Below are 24,050 nucleotides of genomic sequence, written 5' to 3'. Positions count from 1 at the left end.
GTTTCGCTGATACACTGCAGCAAGCCTGAGACAGAGATGATGGCCAGTGGACAGGATTGTTTGTTAAAGTGGTAGGCATCCGGAAGCTCAGTGTCTTTTTTTTTAAAAGAGAACACAGATATCTTCTCATCTGGTGCAGTCCTTGCACACGTATGTTCTTTGATGTTTTTCATCAGATTGAGAATTTCCAGTTTACAGGCTCCATCTGCCTCGTATATACATGGTCGTACAATTCCTTCACACGTCCATCCTGGATGATCTCAGGGTTCTCTGCTTCTTGCTTGAGCAAAGGCCTGAACCGAGCCACTCACCATCACCCTCCCCTGCTTGGCCACCCTCAACAAATTTTCTTTTAACTCCTGTCGTTTTCTTCAGTTCAGAAGGGTGTCCAGGGATACACGCATGGGCCCCAGTTATGTTTGTCTTATCATGGGATACGGGGAACAGTATTTGTTCCAGTCCTATTTAGGCCCCTGCCCTCAACTCTCTCCTATATATCGATTATATTATTGGTGCTGTTTCCATCTCTCATTTGAAATTGGAAAAGTTAATCGATTTCGCTTCCAATATCCACCCCACCCTCACTTCTGTCTCTGACTCCTCCCATCCCTTCCTTGACATCTCTGTTTCCATTTCTGTGGATAGATTGGTCACAAATATTCAGATAAACCTACCAATTCCAACAGCTGTCTGAACTGTACATCCTCCAACGCCGTTTTCTGTAAATATTCTATTCCATTCTCCCACTTCCTGTGCTTCCATTACATATATTCAGTTCAGGCCAACTTTGAGAAGGGAGCCTCTGAAATGTCGGCCTGATTTCTCAATGGAGGAATCCTCAGTAACATTGTTGACAGAGCCGTTAACCACGTTCGAACCATCTCCTGCATTTCTGCCCTCACACCCTTTCTTACCTTCCACAATAGGGGGTAGGGTTCCCCTTGTCCTTACCGACCATCCCACCACCATCCACGTCCATAAGATCATCAGTCACAATTTCCGTCACTTCTAGCTAGATGCCACCATCAGACACATATTCCTCTCCCCTCCACTGTCCACCTTCCGATCAGACTATTCTCTCCAGGGCAGTCTAGTCCACTGTTCCTTCACTCCTAACACGCCTTACCTCCACAACTTCATAAAACCTTCCCTTGCAACTTTCAAAATTATTACACATCCCCATTGAAATGGGGGCGCCACGCTGGCTCAGTGGTTAGCACCGCTGCCTCACAGCACCAGGGTCCCTCGTTCGATTCCAGCCTAGGGTCTCTGTCTGTGTGGAGTTTGCACATTCTCCCCGTGCCTGTGTGGGTTTCCTCTGGTGCCCTGGTTTCCTCCCACAATCCAAAGATGTGCAGGGCAGGTGAATTGGTCATGGTAAATTGCCGTAGTGTTAGATGCGTTAGTCAGAGGGGAAACGGGTCTGGGTGGGTTGCTTTACAGAGTGCCTGTTTCCACACTGTAGGGATTGTAATCTTAACTTCTTTCCCCTCTGTACCCAAGTGGCCAAACATACCTTCAGATGGAGCTGTACTTTACCTGCATTTCTCACATCTAGTCCACTGCATTCACTGCTCACAATGTGCTCTCCTCTACATTGCAGAAACGAGGCATAGACTGAGTGACTGTTTCGCAGAACATCTACATTGTGTCTGTAAAAAAAAAGACCCCGAGCTTCCAGCTCCCAGTTGGACACAACACCCTGTCTCAGGTTGGCTGCAGTGTTCCAGTGAAGCTCAGCAGAAGCTGGAAGAGCAAAACTTTATTTTTAATTGGGGACACTGCAAATCTCTGGAAACAATATTGTATTTAGTTCAATAATTTTAGGGACAAAGCTCCCCTGTGTCCTAGCCCCTGTCCCAAGCTTGTTATCACATGATCTGTCATTACACACTACCTATTCTTAGCCACGAATAGTCTCAGTTAACAACTAGCCATCCTCCCAGTCAGTTCGTTTCCGACTCCTTTTTCAGTCCAACTGTTCTTCTTTCTCTTTGGTTTCTATCCCTCCATAACATTTACTCCTCTCCCCCACTGCCGTGCAATCTTCCGCATCTAAACTGACATTCCCCGAGTTACCATTAGTTTTGAGGAAGGTTCACTGGACCTGAAACGTTAACTCTGATTTTCTTCACAGATGCTGCTGAGATATTTCAGCAACTTCTGTTTTTGTTAGTGTGTAAGCCGACTGTTTTGATTAGCATTAAGCTTGCCTTTTTTAAGGCATAGGCTGTTTTGCGGCAACAGTTAGACATCTTTGTTATCACCAAGTACAAAGGAAGGCTTGGGAACATGTTCAGAAAGGCAATGCAGCACGCAATTTCAGATTCAGGACAGTACATTAAGGGCGTTTCCCAGCTGTGGGAATCCTTTGCTGTGGGACAAAAACCATTGGGCCGGGTCATGTGACTTGGAAGGTTGTCTCTCGCTCCAAGTGCGAGGTGTCACCCAGGCGTAAGACAAGGCAGGGAGACTCAATTATTGAATATATCTAAAGACGTTTAAGTTCGTAGATTTGTTCAGTAGTTTTTACATCTCTAAATTAGGCTGCATTAATAAATCATGTCACTGTGAAGGCCAATGTACAGATTGCTTTCTAAACGATCTGTTGTGTCTGCAGTGCACTTTTCCAGCGACCGGTGCAGAAGGGAAGTCTGGTGTAATATTCCCCTGTCTTAGTTCACAGACAATCAGATAATTGTCCACCTTCCTATATTTGCTGCCAAACTGCATTTCTGCTCTTTGCCGTCAAAAGCTACCTAGAATTTAAGTAACCATCTGCCAGCAGGTACTTGACGCAAATTATTTTAAAAATGGGCTACTGGACATTGATATATTCGGGAGAGAAAACAACCATGATCCAAGGCGCAGGATTTAGGGAATAACTCCCACTTTGACTGTATCGATGCTCATAAACTGCCTTGGAAGCCAAATAAACTTTGCATGCCACATGATAGCATCTTCCCCTTCCAATCTGTAATTCCACGCTGTGAACACCATGGGCAGTGACAGTAAAGTGTGTGTGTGTGTGTGTGTGTGTGTACTTGTTCTCAGTTTCAGACAAAGCTAACTTATTTATCTCACATTCGTGTGAAACTTGGAAGTTGTGTTAGTGGATTTCAATCCTTTCTGTTTTCTCTCTCTAGCTGAAGGGAAGATACAATGGCAACAAGGCTATTACTTAATCGTGGATATGCCATAAATGTTGAGATGTTGTCTCCAGTGAGACATTTCCTCTGTCAGGAGTGACACATGTGCAATGTCGTACGATGTCCTCCAGTTTGTTTTGATAAAGGAAAGTTTCCAGTCACAGTTCTGTCTATTATACATTGGGAGTGAAATGCAAATTCAAGAAGCAGTGATACCTACCCGTCTGAAATAGCAATATTGTTTCATTTCAGTGCTCATTTTCAGTTTATATTTTGTTGCAAATGCAACACTGCTTTCACGCATCTTACAAAAACAAGCAGTCCACTGCCTGTGCTAAGAGACTTTTTTTTTAAAAAAAGGAAGTAACACACAGATTCTTGCAGAGTTTGTCAGTCTTGCTCAGTCGCTCTGTGAGGATAGAGGCGCTTGAAGACTCTGCTAGCTTCAGGACTGTAACTTTTCGGGGAAGAATCCACACTTATCCCTACATGACACGATTTGTTATGTGCAATCATTATCTGGAATTTCACGTTCCATCAAACCAGCGGTGTAAGTAAGTCAGAAAGTGATTTTGATGTGTCTGAAAACTGATAAAAATTTAGTGGGAAGCACTTTCAGATAGTATAGCATTTCAGTGTATTATTTGATTGTTATTTCAACCGAGGTGTTGTCGAACTAGTGCATTCTTTTCCCACAAGGGTTAAGGTTTAATGTATTTGATTTCGTCTTATTTTTAGCTTTTAAACATTACTGGGGATAACTCCATAGATATATGAAGGTAAGAAAGTAAATCATGCATTTTAAACTGGTCTCAGAATATGCAGTTTTAATGAATGGCACAATTTTAATGGAAGTATACTACATTGTGAAAAAAATGACATTCGAAATTTAAGCAGCAAATGTCATATTGTCATATCTATCTATCTATCTATGTTCACATGCACCATTTCTCGAATTTGACTCCACCTTACTTGCAGTATATGAGAAATAAACAAAGTCGCTAATGCTGCTTCTCCAGACCAGGAGTTACATTAAAAATGTGTGGTAGCTGTCTTTTACACAAGCATATAATTGTCAGATATCTTCACTGGAAATCTTTGCTTTCATGAGCCTTGACTCAGTCGTTGATAACCTTCAATTCCTCCCGTAGACAAAGAATAGCTTGGACGTAATCTCACACGTTTGGAATATTGTATGCCAATTTTGGAATATAATGTTGCCAGGATTTGGAAGTTTTGAGCCATGTAGAGAGGTTGAGTAGTCTGGGGCTGTTTTCATTGGAGCGTCGGAGGCTGAGGTTATAAGATCATCAGGCGCATGGATAGGATAAATAGATAAGCTCTTTTCCTTGGGGTGGGGAAGGGGACTCAGAACTAGAGGGCACAGGTTAAGGGCGAGAAGGAAAACATATCAAAGGCACCTAAGGGTCAACCTTTTCATGCAAAGGATGGTGTGTGTATAGAATGAACTGCAAGAGAAATGTGGTGGAACAATTAAAACAATTAGAAGACATTTGGATGGGTATATGAATAAGAGGTGTTCAGACAGATATTGTCCAGGTGCTGGCAAATGGGACTGGATTATGTTAGGGTATCTGGTGGGCATTGACAGGTTGGACCAAAGGGTCTGCTTCTGTGCTGTACGTCTCTTTGCCTCCATGACTACATATACATGTCTACTGCATTAATTCAGAGATCAAGTCTTGGAGCCATCAAGTCTGTGTATTGTAGATTTCAAAGGTGTGTTTCATTGTTAGAGAAGGAAATTGCTTGAGTGTATTTCTAAGAGAAAAGAAACCGAAAATGTTATTTTTGCAACAGCGGAACGCAGGAATATGAGTCGGCCATCAGTCCCAATGAATATAATCATGGCTGGTACAGCACTTCAATACATTTTACACAATCTATTCCCATAACCCAGTAAACAATTGTCAACAAAAATCTATCATCCTCTACCCTAAACATACACAGCGATGGAGTGACCTTCGCTCCCTGTACGTACAGATGTCTATAGGATTACAATCCACAGAGCAAAATAAAACAAGCCCTTATCTCAGACCAAAGCCTCAGTTGCTTTAAATTTCTACCTGGTTCAAGATATCCCCCACCACCAAATAGTACACCCATATCTACCATGTCCCCTCCTTTAAGGACTGTGTCACTGAATTTTCAATGATATAATCGCTCATCCGTCCCATCTCCAGGTAACACAAGCCCAGTTTGCCACTCTCCCTCCATAGGATTTTGCACCCATTCCAGAGACATATCTGGTGAATCATTTCTGACCCTGTCTCCACATGGAAATAACATCTTCCCTGAGATAAGGAGACCCAAGATGTACAAAATTCTGCAGGTGCAGCCTAAGCAAATTCTGGTGTGTTTGAAACAGAACATCACTCCTGCTATACACAAATCCTCTTGTAACAAAGAATAACATTCCATAATCCCTCCTAAAACCATAATCAACCATTAAGCAAGGAATCAGAGATTTCGATAAGACAGTTCAACTCTAATCATGGCTAAATTTAATTGACATAGATAGTCAACAAATCAAAATGCTGCTGCATTTTCCATGACGACGCCCGTGTATTTGTTTTTATTCATTACAGGGATGTAGGGGTCACTAGCTGTACAGTATTGATTGCTCATTCCTAATTATCCTTGAGAACGTTATGAGCCACATTCTTGAAGAGTGGTTGAGTCAGTGCGTGTGTCTGTGCACGCGTATATGTATGTTTGTATAAGTGAATGTGTGTCTGTGTGTGCGTATGTGTGTGCTTGTATGAGTGCTTGGGTGTGTCTGTGCATATGCGTATGTGTATGTGTGTGTGAGAGAGAGAGTATGTGTGTGGGTGTGGGTGTGGTGTGTTTTTGAGTTTCTGTGCTTGAGCGAATATGTATGTGAGTGTCTGCGTGTGAGAGTTTCTGTGTGTCTGGGTGAGTGTGTGATTTTGGGTGTATATGTGTAGGCGTGTGTGTGAGCGAGAGTGTGTGTGTGTGAGAGAGAATGTGTATATGTGTGTGTGGATGTGAGTATGTGAACGCTTTTGTGCGTGAGTCTGTGCGTGAGTCAGTTTGTGTGTGTGTGCATATGTGTTTTCACGGGTGAGTGCATGTGAGTGAGTGAGTGTGATTGTGTGAAAACGTATGTGTCAGAGTGTGTGTCTACACTCGAATGAGTGCATGTGTGAGTGTCTGTGAGTGTGTGTGAGAGAGAGGTGTGAATGTGTGTTTCTGTGCTTGAGTGAGTGTGTGAGTATTTGTGCGTCAGAATGTGTGTCTGCACTCGAGTGTGTGTGTGCCGCTGTTTTGTGTGTGTGTGAGCTAGAGAGAGTGCGTGAGTGAGTGTATTGGTGGGTGAGAGTGTGTGTGTTTGTGTGTGTGTTGGTATGCGTGTTTGTCTGTGCGTACATGTGTTGTGTGTTTGTGTGTGTGTGTGTGTGTGTGTGTGTGTGTGTGAGAGAGAGAGAGAGAGAGAGAGAGAGAGAGAGAGAGAGAGGGTTGTTTCTTTAATCTTGAGGAACCAGTTAGACAACAGGCTATTCTCAATGGGATACTTTGCAAGGAGAAATGATGCATTAACAGTCTTTTAGAAAGTGTGACTATAATGTGACAGCATTTTTCATGAAGTCGAAGAGCCAAGTAGTTGAACTAGAAGCGAGGATCCGGAATTTACATTAAGAAACCTATGATGTGATAGGCACGAATTAGCAGGGATGGATTATGGAGTCAGGAGTGTGGTGCTGGAAAAGCACAGCAGGACAGGCAGCATCCAAGGAGCAGGGAATTTAACTCTTCTGGCAAAAGACCATCATCAGGAATGAGGCTGGGGGGAAGGTAGCTGAGACCTCAATAGGTAATGGAGATGGTGGTGAAGATGATAATTTGGAGGGGAGGGTGGTGCAGATAGGTGGGAAGGCAGATGCACAGATGGGACAGGGTCATGAGCACTGTGCTGAGTTGGAAGGTTGGAGCTGGGCAATGGTGGGGGAGGGGAATTGAGGAAACTAATGAAATTCAATTGATGCCATGTCATTGGAGGGTCCTGAGGTGGAAGATGAGGCATTCGTTCTCCAGGCGTCGGGAGGGAAGGGAGTGGCGACGGAGGAGGCACAGGACCTGCATGTCCTCTGCAGAGTGAGAAGGAGAGTTGAAAGTGTTTGGCGACAGATTGGTTGTGGGGGTGTCACAGAGATCTTCTCATTTTTGGAGCCAGACTGAAGCGGTTGACGGTCGACAGGGAATCTTTAAAGATTGTACGCATACAGGCCAGCAGACCATTGTAGTTTCCACTAGTTTGCGGACTCAAGATAGCACATGATGCCGACTCAGCCTGAATGTGATAAGAGAACTCATGGCTGGCATTCAGAAGGTTGTGGATCTTGGAAATTCCATCAACAGCTGGTTTGGAACAATTAAATTGTTTAAAACTCCGACAGAGTAAGGGTACAACGTCAGTTCAGGTCTCTTATATGTAGCAGCTCATTGTACTAAAAGGTTCAGGAGAAAGTGAGGACTGCAGATGCTGGAGATCAGAGCTGAAAATGTGTTGCTGGGAAAGCGCAGCAGGTCAGGCAGCATCCAAGAAACAGGAGAATCGACGTTTCGGGCATAAGCTCTTCCTGCTGCGCTTTTCCAGCAACACAGTTTCAGCTCTAATACTGTTTTCAGATACGGTTTTAATGACAGAAAGAGACATGACAATATATCATCTCCATGACAGCTGCAGAGGTATATTCAGTCCCGGTCCTTGCTGTTAAACTCAGACAAAGCTCATTCCAATGACCAAAGGAACGGGCTCAAGATTCTTTAGCATTGTGCCACAACCTGCTTTAAAATTCCTAGTGACCAGGTAAGAGTCCGATACTGGACAGCTACATGGACTGGAATCGTAGAGTTTGACAGCATGGAAACAGCTCCTTTGTCCCAACTCATCCATCCGGTCATATTTCCCAAACTGAACGAGGTTCATTTGCCTGCATTTGGTGTATACCGTTTCTCTCTCTACACAGATGGTGTTAGACCTGATGTGTTTCTCCAGGAGTCCCTGTGTCTACAACCTGTAACACTAACTCTGTTGCTCTCTCTCTCACTCTCTCTCTGCACAGACGCAATCAGACCTACTGAGATTCTCCAGGACTTCCTGTGTTCATATTTCTAACGTTAATTCTGTTTCTTCCTCTCTCTCTCCGCACAGCTGCTGCCAGACCTGCTGAGTTTCTACAGGACTTCCTGTGTTTATAACTTAACGTTAACTCTGTTCCTGTCTGTCTCCGGACAGATGATACCAGACCTGCTGATTTTCTCCAGCAATTCTTATTTTACCTTTCTTTCCAGAGCAGTGCTGTCCCAAAATCATTGCTAAGAAGTACAGGTTGGCCTTGGAGGGAGTACAACATAGGTTGGCAAGAATGGGACCTGGACTTCAGGTTGATTTGGGCGTTAAATTCTGAGGAGATATTACACAAATAGGTTTGGTTTATCCAGAATCTCGACGGTTCAGGGTTGATCTGATCGAAGATATTGACAGGAAAAGAAAGGGTGGATAAGGAGAAGCTATTTCCACTTTTTGGGGACGTGGAAAGGGTATAGTGTGAGACTTATGACTGGACCATTGAGGAGAGATGTTAGGAAACACTTACACACCACAATGGCTGGGAGAGATTTGTAACTCTCTTCCATAAAAGGAATGGATCCTGGACCAGTTCTGAATTTTCAATCCGAGATTGATCAATGTTTGTTTAACAACGATATGAAGGCGATAGGGGCCAAAGGCAGTTATGTGGAAATAGGCGACAGAACAGCCATTGAATGGCAAAACAGGCTAGAGGGGCTGAATTGCCTACTACTGTTTGTGTGAAAGGAACTGATTACTTGGAAATGCAAGCACAGTATGGAGCGAGCAACCACCTTTTGCTGTTTCTAATCTTACTGACTTCTGTTACAGGTAAATGTGAGAGAGCAAAGGCATTGATGTAGCAGGCACGAGGTCACACTGACTTGGAAACTGCTGTGCTACCAAACCGCGTCGGAAATGTCGCAGATCTCCGTGCTTCTCATCCTCTGTAAGTGTGTGTGACCGGGGAAACTTTTCCTGACAAACCTGTTTTGTTCTCCGATCACACGTGGTTACATTCTGCAGCATATTACCATGCACTTCCTTCTCAGTTCGTGGAAAGCAGGAGTTGATTACTGTGGCCAGCAAAAAAAACCAACTTTGCAGAAATCAGTAATGAAAGGAGTTGGGATCTTGGATGGTAGCATTTCCCGAGAGACAGAGAAAGAGAGAGAGAGAGATGGGGTGGGGGGTGGGGGGTGGGAGGGGAGAAGAATGAACATTTCAGGTTATTATGATTTGTGAAATAATATTCAATCTGCTCTGAAATGGATACAACTTACACACACATGTGCACTATTCTCAGAAAATGTCAGGAGAATTTCAGAATCTCGCAAAGGGATGTATAATCTTCAATAATGTAGAGCCGATATATCTCACTGAGCAGTGAATGGAAATGCCATTTATTTTCCTCAACAATAGGACATTTAGCAGTCTGTTGCCTTGAGAGCTGGAGCGTTTCAGTGATGGTGAGAGATTAGATATAGTTGGGTTGTTTTCATTAGAGCAGAGGAGATTGAGAAGTGGGTTCGGGTTGGGGTGGGACATGATGTATAAATGATTAGGGGGATAGAGAGGGTAGACAGGTAAAAAGCCTTTCCCATTGATGGTGGGATCATAACGGCGGTATGGGGTTCAGACGGAATGAATAGATTGAAGTTAAGGGGCAGGAGGTTTAGATGTGATCTGAGGCAAAGATGAGGGTGGTGGGGAATCTGGAATTCACTGCCTGTAAGGGAGCTTCGATGTGCACTTAGCGAAACTGAATCTATGTGCCAAGTGCTGGGAAAATGTGATTCGAGGAAAAGTCAGGTAATTGCTTTTGACCGCACAGATTTGATGGGCTGAAAGATATTTTCTGCACTGTGGACCTCTCTGACTCTGAACCTAGATTGAAGATGGTCCTCTTGTGAAATAACTTTAAACACAACGGAGTTTGTGTAAGCTCCTCGAAACTGTTCAGAGATGTTCTGAAAACAACCCTGCTGTCATTGTCGCCCCTTGTCTCTAAGCTAGAAGCTTTAGTGTTGAGGTTATTGATGGATCTTGACTGACTTTAGGTGTTTCTAAGAATTCTTCCAAGGCAATAAACGCAAAATCAGTGAACTGGATTTCTTTTGCAGTAATCTTCCCAAACATAATTTATTTTTCAAATCTTAAAATTATGGGGACATTTAGTCTTTTCAGATAAATGACATAGGAATCTGAGCGCAGAGAAAACAGGAGGCGAAAATGAGTGGACAAGAAATACACAGAAAGGTACAAAGCAAAATTTGCTCTGTGTGAGATAAGGGCGAGAAAACAATAGGGTCGTCATGCAGTTCATATCAATTCATATTTCTGCCTCCACATCAATAAGACTGAACAGTCAACAGTTTCCATTGAGTTACAGACAGGATATGTGCTATTTCTCTGTTGCTGCTCCACTTACATTGCTTTGACATTGTCTTTACTTTGCTATTTCCAGGACACTGACAGACATAATGACATTTGCATTTCAATTCCCTTCTGTTTTCTAGTGAACGTTGCTCTCCGTGGGAAGACTCTAGGTAGGAGTCAACTACAAATTTCTTGAATAATCGTTTGGGAACCTGAAGTCGTGCTGTGCATATCTTTTGAGCGACCTTTCCCTAACATGCAACAATTGGGACATTATCCCTGTCTTCCTCGATTGGAGTTGTAATCATTTTGGCAGGGTGAACAGAAGATTAGTGCATTATTTACATGGTGATAAATGGTGATAAACTGCAGAGAGCTGCAACACAAAAGGGATTTGGTTGGGAGTGGACGGTGTTTGAACGATCTTGTGCATGAATCACAGAAAGCTGTTCTTATGTCGCCATAGCCTTACCAAATCATAGGGACCTATATTCCAGAACAACAAATTGGAATATGGATGGTACTGTCTCTTTTTGTTTTGATGGACGTCAGGGTTAAACGGTTCCTTGTACAGATCAGAACTAACTATGATAAGTATTGTTACAAATATAAATGGGCGTTAACTTAATTTCTGGGCTTAACTTCCATAATAAGAGATAGAACAATCATTAGAGAGGATCTATTGGTGGCGATTTAACCTGAGGGTTACCAGACCTCAAACGAGGGAAGAGTTTGAGAAGGAAACTCCTTCATGGTAACCTCGAAATGAGAATTGAACCCACGTTGTTGGCATTACACTGTTCTGTAGACCAACAAACTAGCCAACTAAGATAAATCGATTCCTACAGAAAGCTCGTTAATCAGGATGGGAGAAGGAAATGTTGATCCTTATTTAAAGGGAGTATGAATATAAGAATAGGGAAGTCTTTCTGAAACTGTCCAAAGGGCTGTGGAGACCAGACCTGGAGCATTGTGAGCAGTTTTGCTTCCCTTATATGCCGATAGAGAGAGTTTCATGAGAGGCAGTTCAGAGAAGGTTCACTGGGATGATCTCTAGCATGCAGGGCTTCGCTTATGGACAAAGGGTAAACAGATTGGACTCTACTCACAGGAGTTTGGAGGAATGTGAGGTGATCGCACTGAAACATACAGAGGATCAATGCTGAGAGGATTTCCCCCCTCATGGGACTGTCTGGGAGCAGAGGACATGGTCTCAGAATAAATGGGCACCAGTTGAAGGCTGACATGGGGAGGAATTTCTTCTCCCAGAAGGTTGTGAGTCCTTCGAATTCCTCGTCACGGAGAGCTGTGGGGGAGGGGTGAAGAAGGTGTTGGTGGCAGAGTCACTATATATGGAAGGCCGAGGTAGATTGATAATTGTCATTTGGGGAATGAAGGGAATAGGCAGCAAAGTGAGGGATATTAGAACAGCCACAATCTAATTAGATGATGCAGCAGGTTTGAGGGATTGAATGACCTGCTTGTATTCTTATAGTCTTAAATATGAGTAGGAAGGCAGTGTTAATGATTGATGAACTCATGGATAAGATTGGTCAGAGAGTAAATGAAGGTTTTAATGGAATTGGTACAGGGCATTCATTTAAAAAGATTTGGGAAGTTAAACATAAAATGCCATATTACAAATCCACCAGCAATATTGAAGGTGATGGCCCTGACAGACAATGGCAGTGAGTGTTGACACAATATATTCCAAAACAACAATGTGGAAAATGGACGGTGCTGTCTCTGTTTTTTTGGATAGGACATCGGTATTAAACGGTTCCTTGTACAGTTTAGAACTTGCTATTGTACGCATTATTATAATTATAAATGGGCGTTAACTTCAGTTCTGGGCTTAACTTCCATAATAAGAGATCAGAACACTTCACAATGCAGCAAACAAGGAGGACAGTGAAGGAGAATAATAGAGGGAAACATGGACAGACTATAATGGGCAGGTACACGAGAAGTTAAATTTAATTCGCTCATGAGAACGGATGTTGCTGGTTGGGTCCAGCATTTATTGCCGCCTCCCTGGCTGCTACCTTGAGAAGGTGGTAGTGAATGCTTTCTTGAATTACTGTAGTCCCAATGGATAGAGCTAAAATGCGCTTGGAGAGGGATTTCCAGGAATTTGTCTGTATTTGACACTGAATGTACAGCCAATTTTCCAAGTCGGGATGGTGAATGGCTCGGAAGGGAACCTGCAGGGGATGGTGTCCCCATGTACCTGAATGCAAATGGGGATGTGTTTGAGGAGCTATGATGAATTTCTGCAGTGGTTCTTATAGACCGTAGACACTGCTGCTACTCCTAAAGATCAAGGACTTTTCTTTGCGTTTATCACCAGGAGAAGGGAAAGATATTGAATGATCATTTTGAGTTAGTTTTGCTATGGAGTAAAAAATAAAATCGAGAGAATACAGAGTAATAAACTCTGATGTTTCTAAAACAGTTCCCATTGCAGAAGAGAATGTTCGGGAGGTCTTAGAGAATACAAAGGTGGATAAATCTCCTGAACCTGATTCAATGTATGGCAGAGTGTTGTGGAAAATAAAGAGGTTAATTACAAGGTCTCTAGCAGAAATATTTGCACCATATATGACGATGGGTCAGGTGCCTGATGAATGGAGGGTGGCTCATGCTGTACCTTCGTTTAAGAAAATTTGTAAGCAGAAACTGGGAAACTCTAGACTTGTGAATCTGACTGCAGTTATCGGTAAATTGTTGGAGGCGATTCTAGAAGAAAGGATATGTGGTCATTTAGAGAGGCATCAATTGATTAGGGATCATCAGCATAGTTTTGTGTGAGAAAAAAATCATCACAAATTTGCCTGAGTTTTCTGAAGAAGCTAACAAACAGACTGATGAGGACAGTGCTATTGATGTTTATTTTCATGTCAGTAAGCCTTTGACAAGGTTCAGTATGGCAGAATAATTATCAACGTTACATCACATAAGATTCAGGGTGAGCTTCCCAACTGGATACATAGTTATCTTTCTAACAGAAGATAGAGTGTCACGGTAGAAAGTTGCTTTTCAGACTGGAGGCATGTCACCAGCGGCGTTCCACAAGGATCGGTTCCAAATCCTCTTTTGTTTATCATTTATATGAATGGTTTGGATGAGAATATAGAAGGAATGATTAGCTTGTTTGCAGATGACAATAAAACCGGCGGCATAGTCGAAGTGAATAAGGTTTTCCAAGATTACAAACAAATCTTGAATAAATGGGTCAATGGGCTGAAAAGTAGCAGATATGGAGGACAGATTTACAGACTCGGAGGCACATTTTTACGGTGAGAGGAGAGAGTTTGAAAAAAGACGAAAGAGGCTACCTTTTCTCCACGGGTGGTTTTTTGACTCTGAGATGAATTTCCTAAGGAAGTAGTAGGAGTGGGTCAAATTATGTTTAAAAGACATTTGGATAGATACATTAATCGGAAATGGAGGGACTTGTTAGTTTGGGATTATGTTCGGCATGGACTGGTTGGACCGAAGGGTGTATTTACATGCTGTAAGACTCTGTGACTTTATACTGAGTATCGCTGGTGGAGGGAGTGGATATTTAGATGTGGTGCCAATCAAATAGGGACGGTCTTGTCCCTGGATTGCATGGAGCTTTTGGAGTATTGATGGATCTCCAGCAATTTAGGCCAATGGGGAGTACTCCATCACACTCCTCAGTTGTGCCTTTTCCATGGTGGACAGGCTTTTGGAGAGAATCAGGAGGTGAGTTACTTGCTGCAGTGCTGCTGCCTCATAGTGCCAGGACCCCAGCTTCGATACTCCCCCTCGGGCTACTGTCTGATGGAGTCTCCTTTGGGTGCTCCGGCTCCTTCCACAATTCAAAGATGAGCAGGTTAGGTGAATTAGCCATGCTAAATTGCCCAAAGTGTTCAAAGATGTGTAATTTTGGTGCTTTAGTCCGGGGTAAGTATAGGGTAATCGGTTAGGGGAATGGGTGGGATACCTTCCGAAGGTTAGTGTGGACTTGTTGGCCCAAATGACCTAATTCCACATTATACATGATGATAATCCGTGCAGTTAAATCATCCAAACAGTAAATTAACTGATGTCTGTCAGTGATTGGCACTTTGAAAATCGAACCATACCAAGCTAATTGTTCTCATCACAGAAATAATGCATCAAGTACATAGCCGCACTTGGATTATTGCATCCAATTCTAATCACATCATTTCGGGACGAATGCAGAAGCTCTGGAAAGGATCCAGAGGACATTTAGTAGGATGTTGCCTGGTATGGATGGAAGGTCTTATGAGGGCAGGCTAAGGGAGTGGAGGCTTCTTTCGTTAGAGGGAAGCAGGTTGAGAGATAACTTAACTCAGACATATAAGTTAATCAGAGGGTTAGGTAGGGTGAACGGATGGAGATGGCTGGCACGAAGGGACATAGCTTTAAAGTGATGGGTGGAAGATGTACGACAGATGTCACAGGTAGTTTCTTTACTCGGAGAGTAGTAGGAGAGTGGAACTCCCTGCTGCAACAGGAGCAAACTCGCCAACATTAAGTGCATTTAAATAGTCATTGGATAAACATATTGATGAAAATGGAACTTTGTTGGATTGATGGGCTTCAGGTTGGTTCCACAGTTCAGCACTATATCAAGGGCTAATGTTGTATATTCTATGCTCCACGTAATCCAGGATTAGATGCCACCAAAATTCAGCAACTTCAAACCTTTTTGTCTTGACTGCATCGTTTGATCATTAGCCAATTTGAACTGGGCTATTGAGGTTGAACTGCGTTGCATTTATTGCAGTGAGAGTTCAAAATATACAATGATTGGATTAACCTTTCCGCTTCTATATCTTTCTTCAGGTTTTGGAAGTCCTGTGCTTTACATATACCCCTCAAGTAGGTTTGTAAAAGAAGGAGAGACTTTAAAATTGGAATGTGGGGAAGATAATGCAAGAGCTGTTTATTGGTACAAAAATGAAGAGCAATTCACTCAAACACAGAGCAATGTTTATGAAATACTCGCGAACAGTGAAACTGGCGGATCTTATTCCTGCAAAAGACATTACGAATTGTTCAAGAGTGCACCTGTTGTAATTGTCATCATTTGTAAGTGAACTTTTTAAAAAATTCCTTCACAGGACGAGGGTGTCACTGGCTAGGCCAGTATTTATTGCTCATCCCAGAGAGCAGGTAAGAGTCAGCCACTTAGCTGTGTAGTCCAGTTTGACTCTGATTTCCACTGAAACACTGCGTGCAAGTGGAGTGCGTATTGATGTAATGATTTTTCTGAGTTCCCAGATCACTTTCAACCAAACACGCATGTTTCAGCATGAATAAGTTACGTAAGGTTAGGTATCTGAAATGGGAGTTGGTAATTTCAGATGAGGAGAGGTTGAGTAGGTTGGGCCTGCATACATTCGAGCTTAGAAGAATGAGAAGCCACTTATTGAATGTACTTAGAGGGACCTGACAAGGTGAGATGAGGAGACAGGCTGTTTCCCCTTACCTTGGAGAGTCTGGAACCAGACGGGCTTCGTCTCAGAATGAGAGGGCTGCACATTAAAGACAGAGAGGAGGAGGAATTTATTCTCTCGAAAGGCAGTAAATCTATGGAATTCATTACTGCAGAGGGCTTTCGATGTTGGGCTATTCACACCCATCACCCTCAGTGTCAAGCAATTCTCTACGTCTCCTGCCTTTCATTTTAAACACCCCCCCCCCCCTTGTTATTTCTCTTCAACTACAGGGAACACCTGCTCCCCATCTCCCACTGTCCTTATACTTCATAATCTTATGCATATCAGGTGGCATGGTGGCTTAGTGGTTAGTACTGTTGCCTCATAGCGTCAGGAACTCGGCTTTGATTCAATTGACAAGCGACTGAAAGTGTGGAGTTTGTACATTCTCCCTATGCCTGCGTGGGTTTCTTCTGGGTGCTCAGGTTTACTTTCCCAAGCCAAAACCGTGCAGTTTAGGTGCATCAGTCTCGGGTAAATGTGGAGTTATAGGGGAATAGATTTTTACAGTTACTCTTCGGAGGGTCAGTATGGAATTGTTGGGCCGAAGGTCCTGTTTCCACACATTAGGGATTCTACGATACCCTCTCAGCCTTCTCTGCTTCAAAGAAAACAACCTGATCTTATCCAGACTCTCTTCATTGCTGCAATTTTCCCCATCCCAGGCAACATCCTGGTGAATCTCCTCTGCACGCCCTCCAGTGCAATCACATGCTTCCTATAGTTCAGAGGCTGGTACTATGCACAGTGCTCCAGGTGAGGCCTCACCAAAGTCCTGTGCAGCTCCTACATCACCTCCTTTTGTTAGAACTGTATTTTGTTGTGTTTAAATCTCATTTGGTGTCCACCTTTTGTCGCATTTCTTTTGCAGTTTCCAAAGAAACTCTAAGTCTGGAAGCTAAGTGGCCACATGTTCTGAGGTACGAGAAGATTGTAATGAACTGCCGTACGCCATACCAGACCTGGTGGGGACACAAGCATTTCCAGTGGTTTCGGAATAATGAGTTGATAAAAGAAACGGAAGATGATTCATTCACCATAGAAAGTGCAGAATATTCAGATGAAGCACCTTATCGATGTGAATTAACAATTCACTATAGAAAGTGGGTTTCGAACAATCTAACCATCACAGTATCAGGTTGGTCATTCCATTGTTTAGTTAATGCCAGTGAATGATTTGATGATTATATGCTGCATCTGTGTAAGCTGCTTTTGACAGAACCCTCCCAGTGATGGTACTCGAGGATAGGAGCAGGATGCTTAATCACTGACCTTCCCTCCATCATAAGATCAAAAGTGGGGATGTTCACTGATGATTGCACAATGTTCAGCATCATTCTCCACTCTTCCGATATTGATGCAGTCCGTGTTCAAATGAACAAAGTCTATATAATATCCAGAGTTGGTATGACGAGTGGCAAGTAACATCTGTGCCACACAAATGCCTAAAACGGTTAGGAATAATAGTAGTCTCTCTAACCGTCACCCACTAGACATTCAATGATGTTGCCATTGTCAACATTCTAGGGTTTCCCACAGACCAGAAAAAAATATCAACTGGAATGAGCATATAAACACAGCAGCTCCAAGAGCAGGTCAGAGGCTGGGAATTCAACAGTAAATAACTTACTTCCTGACTCCTTGAAGCCTGTCGACCATCAACAAAGCACCAGTCAGGACTGTGATAGAGTACTTCCCACTTGCCTGGATGGATGCAGCTCCAACATGACTCGAGAAGCTCGATACTATCCAGGGACAAGGCCGCCTCCGCTTGATTGGTACAACAACCAATACCTCCACCTTCATTTCTCAGTAGGAGTAGTGTGTAAAATCGATACGATGCACTGCAGAAAGTCACCAAAGATCCTCAAACAGAATTTCCCAAACTCAGACCACTTTCATCTATAAGCTCAAGAACAACAGATATATGGGAATACCACCCTTCAACAAGTAACAATCTGAGGCACTCACCATCCTGACGTAGAAATAATTCAGCCATTCCTTCAATGTCACTGAGCCGAAATCGTGGAAATCCCTCCCAAACAGCTTTGAGGAATAACCTTCAGCTAATGGCTCGTAGTGGCTCAGAAAGATAGCTCACCACCAGCTTCTCGAGGAGGCAACTTGGGAGAGACAATAAAATATTAGACAGCCAGAAACACCAATGGCCCATGAGTGAATGGAAAATGTTTTGCTGTAATTGTCCATGGTGCAACCACACCCTGGATTTTTGTGTGTGCTATATGGATCCCCATATCTGACGAAGTATTGTTTTGTCTCATTAGCTTGATTGAATTTGTAAACTGAGTAACTAAAAAGAGTGATGAAAACAGAGTGTTTGACATTGTTGATTTGGACTTCAGTAAAGGTTTCATGTGGTAGAACAATTAGAAACACTCTGTCACTTAGGATTCAGGGAGAGCTTGCCAGTTGGATACAGGTTCGTCTTCATGGTAGGCAACAGTACGTGATGATGGGATGCACGTAACCAGCGGTGTTCAATAGGGATCGGTGATGCGTCCACTTTATGTAAATGACTTGGATGAGAAAAAAATGATGCATTTTTTGCACATTTGCAGATGTCACACAAACTGGTGGTAACATCGATAATGAAGAAGGTTATAAAGATTATGAAGACATCTTGATCAATTGGGTCAATGGGCTAAGGAATGGCAGATGGCGTTTAATTTGGATAAATGTGAGTTATTGCATTTTGGTAATGCAAACAATGACAGAACTTGTGCAGTTCGGGGTAATGCCCTTGGTAGTGCTGCAGGGCATAGGGACCTAAAGTTTCAGGTACATAATTCTCTGAAGTAGGCCGGGTGTTTAAGAAGCACGCTTTGCTTCATTGCTCAGACTCTTAAGTATACGAGTTGGATGTTATGTTGAGGTCTTAAAGAGCATTGGAATGCGGTATGCAGTTCTGGAAGGACATTATTCAACTGGATATTGTTCAGAAAATATTTTTCATAATGTTACTATGAATGGAAGGTTTGAGATCTAAAAATAGACTGAAAAGTCGGTGACTTTTTTCCACTGAAGTGTAGCAGGTTGAGTGGTGACTTTATTAAAGTTCATAAACAATGAGAGGCATAGATAAGGTAACTGACGAGGGTCTTTTTCACTCGGGTGAAGAAGTCCAAAACTAAGGGGCATATTTTTAACATGAAAGGTGAAGGATTTAAGAAGGACACGGGGGCAACTGAGAATAGTTCATGTGTGGATTGAACTGTTAGAGCAAGTAATTGATACATGTACAGGTAGATTTTCTTTTCAGAGAGATTTGGGTAAGTTCATGAATAGGGAAGGTTTGGAGGGATATGGCTCAAATGCAAGCAGGTGAGACAAGTTTAGTTAGGAAACATGGTTGGCATGGACTGGTTGGACTGAACAGTTTGTTCAGTGTAGTGTGTCTCTAGGACTGGACAGGGTTAATGCAGAAAGGATGTACCTGATGACTGGGGTGGCGTTTGCACGAAAACACAGGGGAGTCCAGAACCAGGGGTTGACAGTCTAAATGAGACTGGATTAGACTGAGATGAGGAGAAATGCCTTTTGCAGAGATTTGTATCCTTGCCTTCTATGTCAACACATCAATTCCTATTATTATCCAAATAATTTATCTGCATCAACTATACATTATGATCGCTATTGCCGACTGAATGCTTGAATCTGAGGTGTGAGTATATCATATAATATCAGTAAGACCTGATACGGATATATCTTGTTGATCGTGCACGATTGTGCTGCTATAATATCCTTTGTCCTTGCCTTTTACACTTACAACTTATTAAATATTCGTATCACTCCTCGTATTGTATCTGCCCATTTGCTTCTCTTCATCTCCACTCACATTTGATGTCAGCTGAGAGAGAAGTATGTTCTAACAGGTATTACGTAACACACTAAGACCATTAAAGTGGCTGAATGACCTCCTGCTGTTCTGTTTTCTTATGGTCTTAAAGTAACTCCTCAGTTAAGGAGAACTAAGCTACAGCCAATACTCAGGTAAGTTAGAAATAAATCAACATAATCAATTTATTTATTCAGACCGGATTGAAGAACATATCGGAGGTGGGTTGACGGAACTATTACTTGAAAATACATTTTGTAAAGACTGTGATAGTGAATATTTTCAGAGTACGTTCTAGTGTAACGACAGCCTGTGGTAAGCTGTAATGATGCAACTTTGCTTTCAATCTTAAATGGAAATGTGACTTTCCATGTTGTCCCTGTTACATCTTTGGAAGGAGAGTCAGTGGAACTGAAATATCGGCACATATATAATTATTGGTATGAAAGGGAATTTATCTTTTATAAAAATGGCAAGAATATTCATTCAGTGAAGTCCACAACACCCGAATATTCGTATCACATTAAAGTAAACAGAACTGAAGACAGTGGATGGTACAATTGCATCATTGACTGGGAAAAATCACGAGAAGTTATGATTCAGGTTCAAGTTACGTATCCAATTTTGCACAATGTGCACAAGGCAGCCAATTCTTCCTAGATCTTAAGTAGTCAATGGAATGGATGTAACAAAGTTTGCAGAAGACATGGAGCTTGTTGGGAAGATGAATGATGAGGATGACATAACTGGCATACAATATGGGAGAAATGTGAGATTTTGTGATCTGGCAGGAAGACTACAGGAACTGAATATATTTAAATTATGAAAGAACGTAGAAAGCTACAGAACTGATGTATTGGAGAGTCTCATTTGTGAAACAGAAAAACTGAGTGTCCAAGTTTTTGGTGTGTCATAGGGAAGGCAAATGGTTTTTATTTTGAAGACAATGGAGTTTAAAACTCAGGAGGTTATACTAACCCTCCACAAAGCAATTGTCAGACTGCAGAAGAACGTTATGATCAGTTTTTGGGAAACTTATCTCAAGAAAGATGGACTGGGCATTGGAGGCAGTTCAGAGAAGAATCAGTCAGCTGGTCCCGGGCATGGAGGGACTATCCTCACTGAAGTTTAAAAAATGAGAAGCAAACTTATTGAAGATTCTTAGATGGACTTGACAAAGGAGACGAGGAGAAAGGTCGTTTCCCCTGTCTGGGAGATTCTGCAATCAGAGAGGTATTGACATAGAATAATGGGGTGTCACTAATTGAAGATGGAGGTGAGGAGAAATTCCTTCTCTCTGAGGGAAGTCATTTTGTGGAATTCTTTACCACAAAAGGCTATTGTGGCAGGGTTGTTAAGTACTTTCCAGGTTGAGTGAGAGAATTTTATTTTAAATCAGAGTAGTTATGGTGAATAAACGGCAACAAATTGGAGTTGAGGGTGATCGAATCAGACGTAATTTTTTTGAATTGGAGTGCAGACTCAATGGGCTGAATAGCCTACTTCTGTCGCTACATCTTATGCTCGTACAATCTATTAAAAGCAATCTGAGCCTCTTAGAATTAATTTAAAGCTTTCTTAAATAAGGTGACCAATGTGATACACAGTATTGTTGTTGGTCTTCACATGGTGCCACACATGATTGAAGTGATAATCCTGGAGGTAATTGATAACATTCCATTAGGTCGCTATTTGTACTGGTACATTCTCTGAACAGAGAGGTGAACGCAGGTTCACAGAGAAAAGGAGAGAGAGAATGGGACAAGATCCGATAGAAACTTTGGGGGATAAAAGTTGGTATTTGGGTTGTTCCCATCCCAGGATTCCTCAGAAATATAAGAGGCTTGTGTTTAGGGCGAGGCTGAATTGGGTCTTAGGAGACTTAGGGGTAAATTTATAGATGTTTATAGAGTCATGAGCGGCAGAGATAAGGTGGATCACCAAAGTCTTTTCCCGAGAGTAGGGTATTCCAAAACTAGAGGGCATAGGTTTAAAGTGAGGGGGAAAATTGGAAAGGGATCTGAAGGGCAACTTTCTCAACCAGAAAATGGTGTGTGCAAGGAATAAACTGCCCGAGAAAGTGTTGGAGTTTGGGACAATTGCAGCATTAAAGACTTTTGATCAGCACATGGACAGGAAGTGTTTAGAGGCATATGGACAAAATGCAGGCAAATGGGATTAGGTAATTTTAGGAAAGTTGGTAGGCATGGACGGGTTGGGCTGAAGGGTCAGTTACCATACTCTGTGCTTGCATGATTCCATAATTCAGGTGGCATTGAGACAGAATTTGAAATTTGCGAAGTAAGAGAAAGATAAAATTTTACCCTCTCCTCTGTCTTTAGTCAGAAAATGCTCACATTCTTTGCCCCGGGTCACTATTGTGCCTTTTACTCTGTGATAATAACAGTTGAATGATGATCCCGATTGTGTGTTACATTCCAGAACGCTTTGCCAAGCCCGTGCTGATGGTGGAACCGGCAGCTGAAGTATTCGAGGGGCTCCGTCTCACACTGACTTGCACTGTCCAGGCGGCACGGCCCTCCATCCGGCTTCACTACCTATTTTACAGAGGCAGTGCCGTCCTGGAGGCTCCGCCTGATCATGGTAACGTGTACACCATCAACGCAGCGGCTACAGACGTTTCCGGAAATTACAGCTGTGAAGCAATCGAGATGTTTTTCAGTCTAAGGAAGAGGAGCGAAGGCATTCACATTTCCGTTAAACGTAACTATTTGTCGCTATCGCAGATTCCGCAGTGCAAATTAAAGACTCTTCAACCCATTCAGTCAGAAACCGCCACCTCACTATTGTCCAATCCCATGTCCCCAGTACATGGCCCCGGAGCCTTGGCATTGCGAGTGCACACCTAAATACTCTCCAATGTTATGAGCGTTTCTGGCTCTCCCATACTTACAGGAAGTGAGCTGCAGATCCCCTGAGTGAAAATGTTTTTCATCTTATTCCCTCTAAACTTCCAGCCCCTTAGCCTCAACCATTGTCCAACCCCTCTGTTTATTGATCTCATCAAGGGGAAATATTTATTACTGTCAACCCTGTTTATGCCCCCTCATTATTTTATATATCTTAATCATGACTCCCACAGTCGTCTCAATCTACTCTACTCAAAGGTAAACAAACCCAGTCTTATACAATCCCTTTCCATCATTGAAACTCTCCTGCCTCTAAGGCAACATCCTGAAAAATCTCCCTCTGTCCCTCTCCCAGTGTTATCCCATCTCTCTTACAATGTGAAGTCCAGAACCGGGTACAATTCTCTCTCTGCAGTTGTAAATATTTATTCTAAATGTGATCGCGATTGTCACCAAATCTGATCTTGAGCTAACGCAATGCTAACTGCCTTGATTGGATTTGAAAGATTGTTAGAAGTCTCCCATACTGACCCATTCTCTGGATTTACTTGATCTCTTTCTGCTCACTGAGTTTTCCCAAGTCCAGACACTCTGCAGAAACAAACACAAACATGTTCTTCTGCTTTCCAGAGACGTTCACCATCCCTAAGTTGACCGTGCATCCTGAGGGACAAGTGTTTGATGGCCAATGGGTTAAACTGGTTTGCTCAGTTGAAGCAAATATGTTCCAAGCTTCCTTGCAGTACAGCTTTTACAGAAATGGGGTCCCTCTCCAGTCTCCATCCGACCACAGCGATTACATCTCTGAGTCACCTCGTCCAGCAGACTCGGGTACTTACCATTGTGAAGTCACGGACGGGAAGGTGTGGAAATGCAGTAATCAGCTCCATTTGTCCATCAGACGTGAGTACCATTTATGATTGTTCGTTTCTTAGCAGTTAAAGGTTCATAACAGAGACAAATTCTCATCATTCTCCACATCTCACAGCCATACATTGGTGAGCTAGAGACAAACAGCACAAAGTAATGGATGGGCCATTTAGGACTGAAATGAGGAGCAATGTCTTCACCCAGAGACTGGGGAGCCTGTGGGAATAGCTGGCCCAGAAAATTATGGAAACAAATAAATGGCAACAGGCCATTTGGTTCTTCCGGCGTTTAGTGCCCATTGACAAGAATTGT

At 42.7% G+C, this 24,050-nt stretch overlaps 1 protein-coding gene and 1 long non-coding RNA gene across 11 annotated transcripts in view; one reads left to right on the top strand and one right to left on the bottom strand.

Moving 5' to 3' along the window:
* The first annotated feature begins 3,545 nt into the window (after window positions 1-3,545).
* Window positions 3,546-24,050, top strand: part of LOC122544517 (high affinity immunoglobulin gamma Fc receptor I-like) — a 64,856-nt gene continuing 44,351 nt past the window's right edge. For 7 of the 10 annotated variants that reach the window (XR_015755049.1, XR_015755048.1, XR_015755047.1 and 4 more), the window contains exons 1-3: window positions 16,137-17,280; window positions 22,441-22,722; window positions 23,499-23,771. Coding sequence is in view for 5 of the 10 variants with exons in the window: in XM_043683800.2 (XP_043539735.2) it covers window positions 16,854-17,280; window positions 22,441-22,722; window positions 23,499-23,771 (982 nt within the window). In the remaining 5 variants the exon portion in view is untranslated. Of the gene's footprint in view, window positions 3,704-9,096; window positions 9,215-10,784; window positions 10,815-16,136; window positions 17,281-22,440; window positions 22,723-23,498; window positions 23,772-24,050 lie in introns of those variants that run through there. The other 3 variants (XM_043683796.2, XM_043683795.2, XM_043683798.2) reach the window with 3 other exon arrangements.
* Window positions 13,527-22,714, bottom strand: LOC148135374 (uncharacterized). The gene is made up of 4 exons (XR_015755051.1): window positions 22,356-22,714; window positions 18,114-18,265; window positions 17,773-17,986; window positions 13,527-13,737 (listed from the first exon to the last, which is right to left on the bottom strand). It is a non-coding gene; the product is annotated as an uncharacterized LOC148135374 (long non-coding RNA).

This window comes from Chiloscyllium plagiosum, unplaced genomic scaffold, assembly GCF_037043375.1.
Source record: "Chiloscyllium plagiosum isolate Xiang-an unplaced genomic scaffold, Cpla_swu_hap1 HiC_scaffold_49, whole genome shotgun sequence".
In the NCBI taxonomy this organism is placed as follows: domain Eukaryota; kingdom Metazoa; phylum Chordata; class Chondrichthyes; order Orectolobiformes; family Hemiscylliidae; genus Chiloscyllium; species Chiloscyllium plagiosum.
This window is presented reverse-complemented; position numbering and strand designations above follow the sequence as displayed.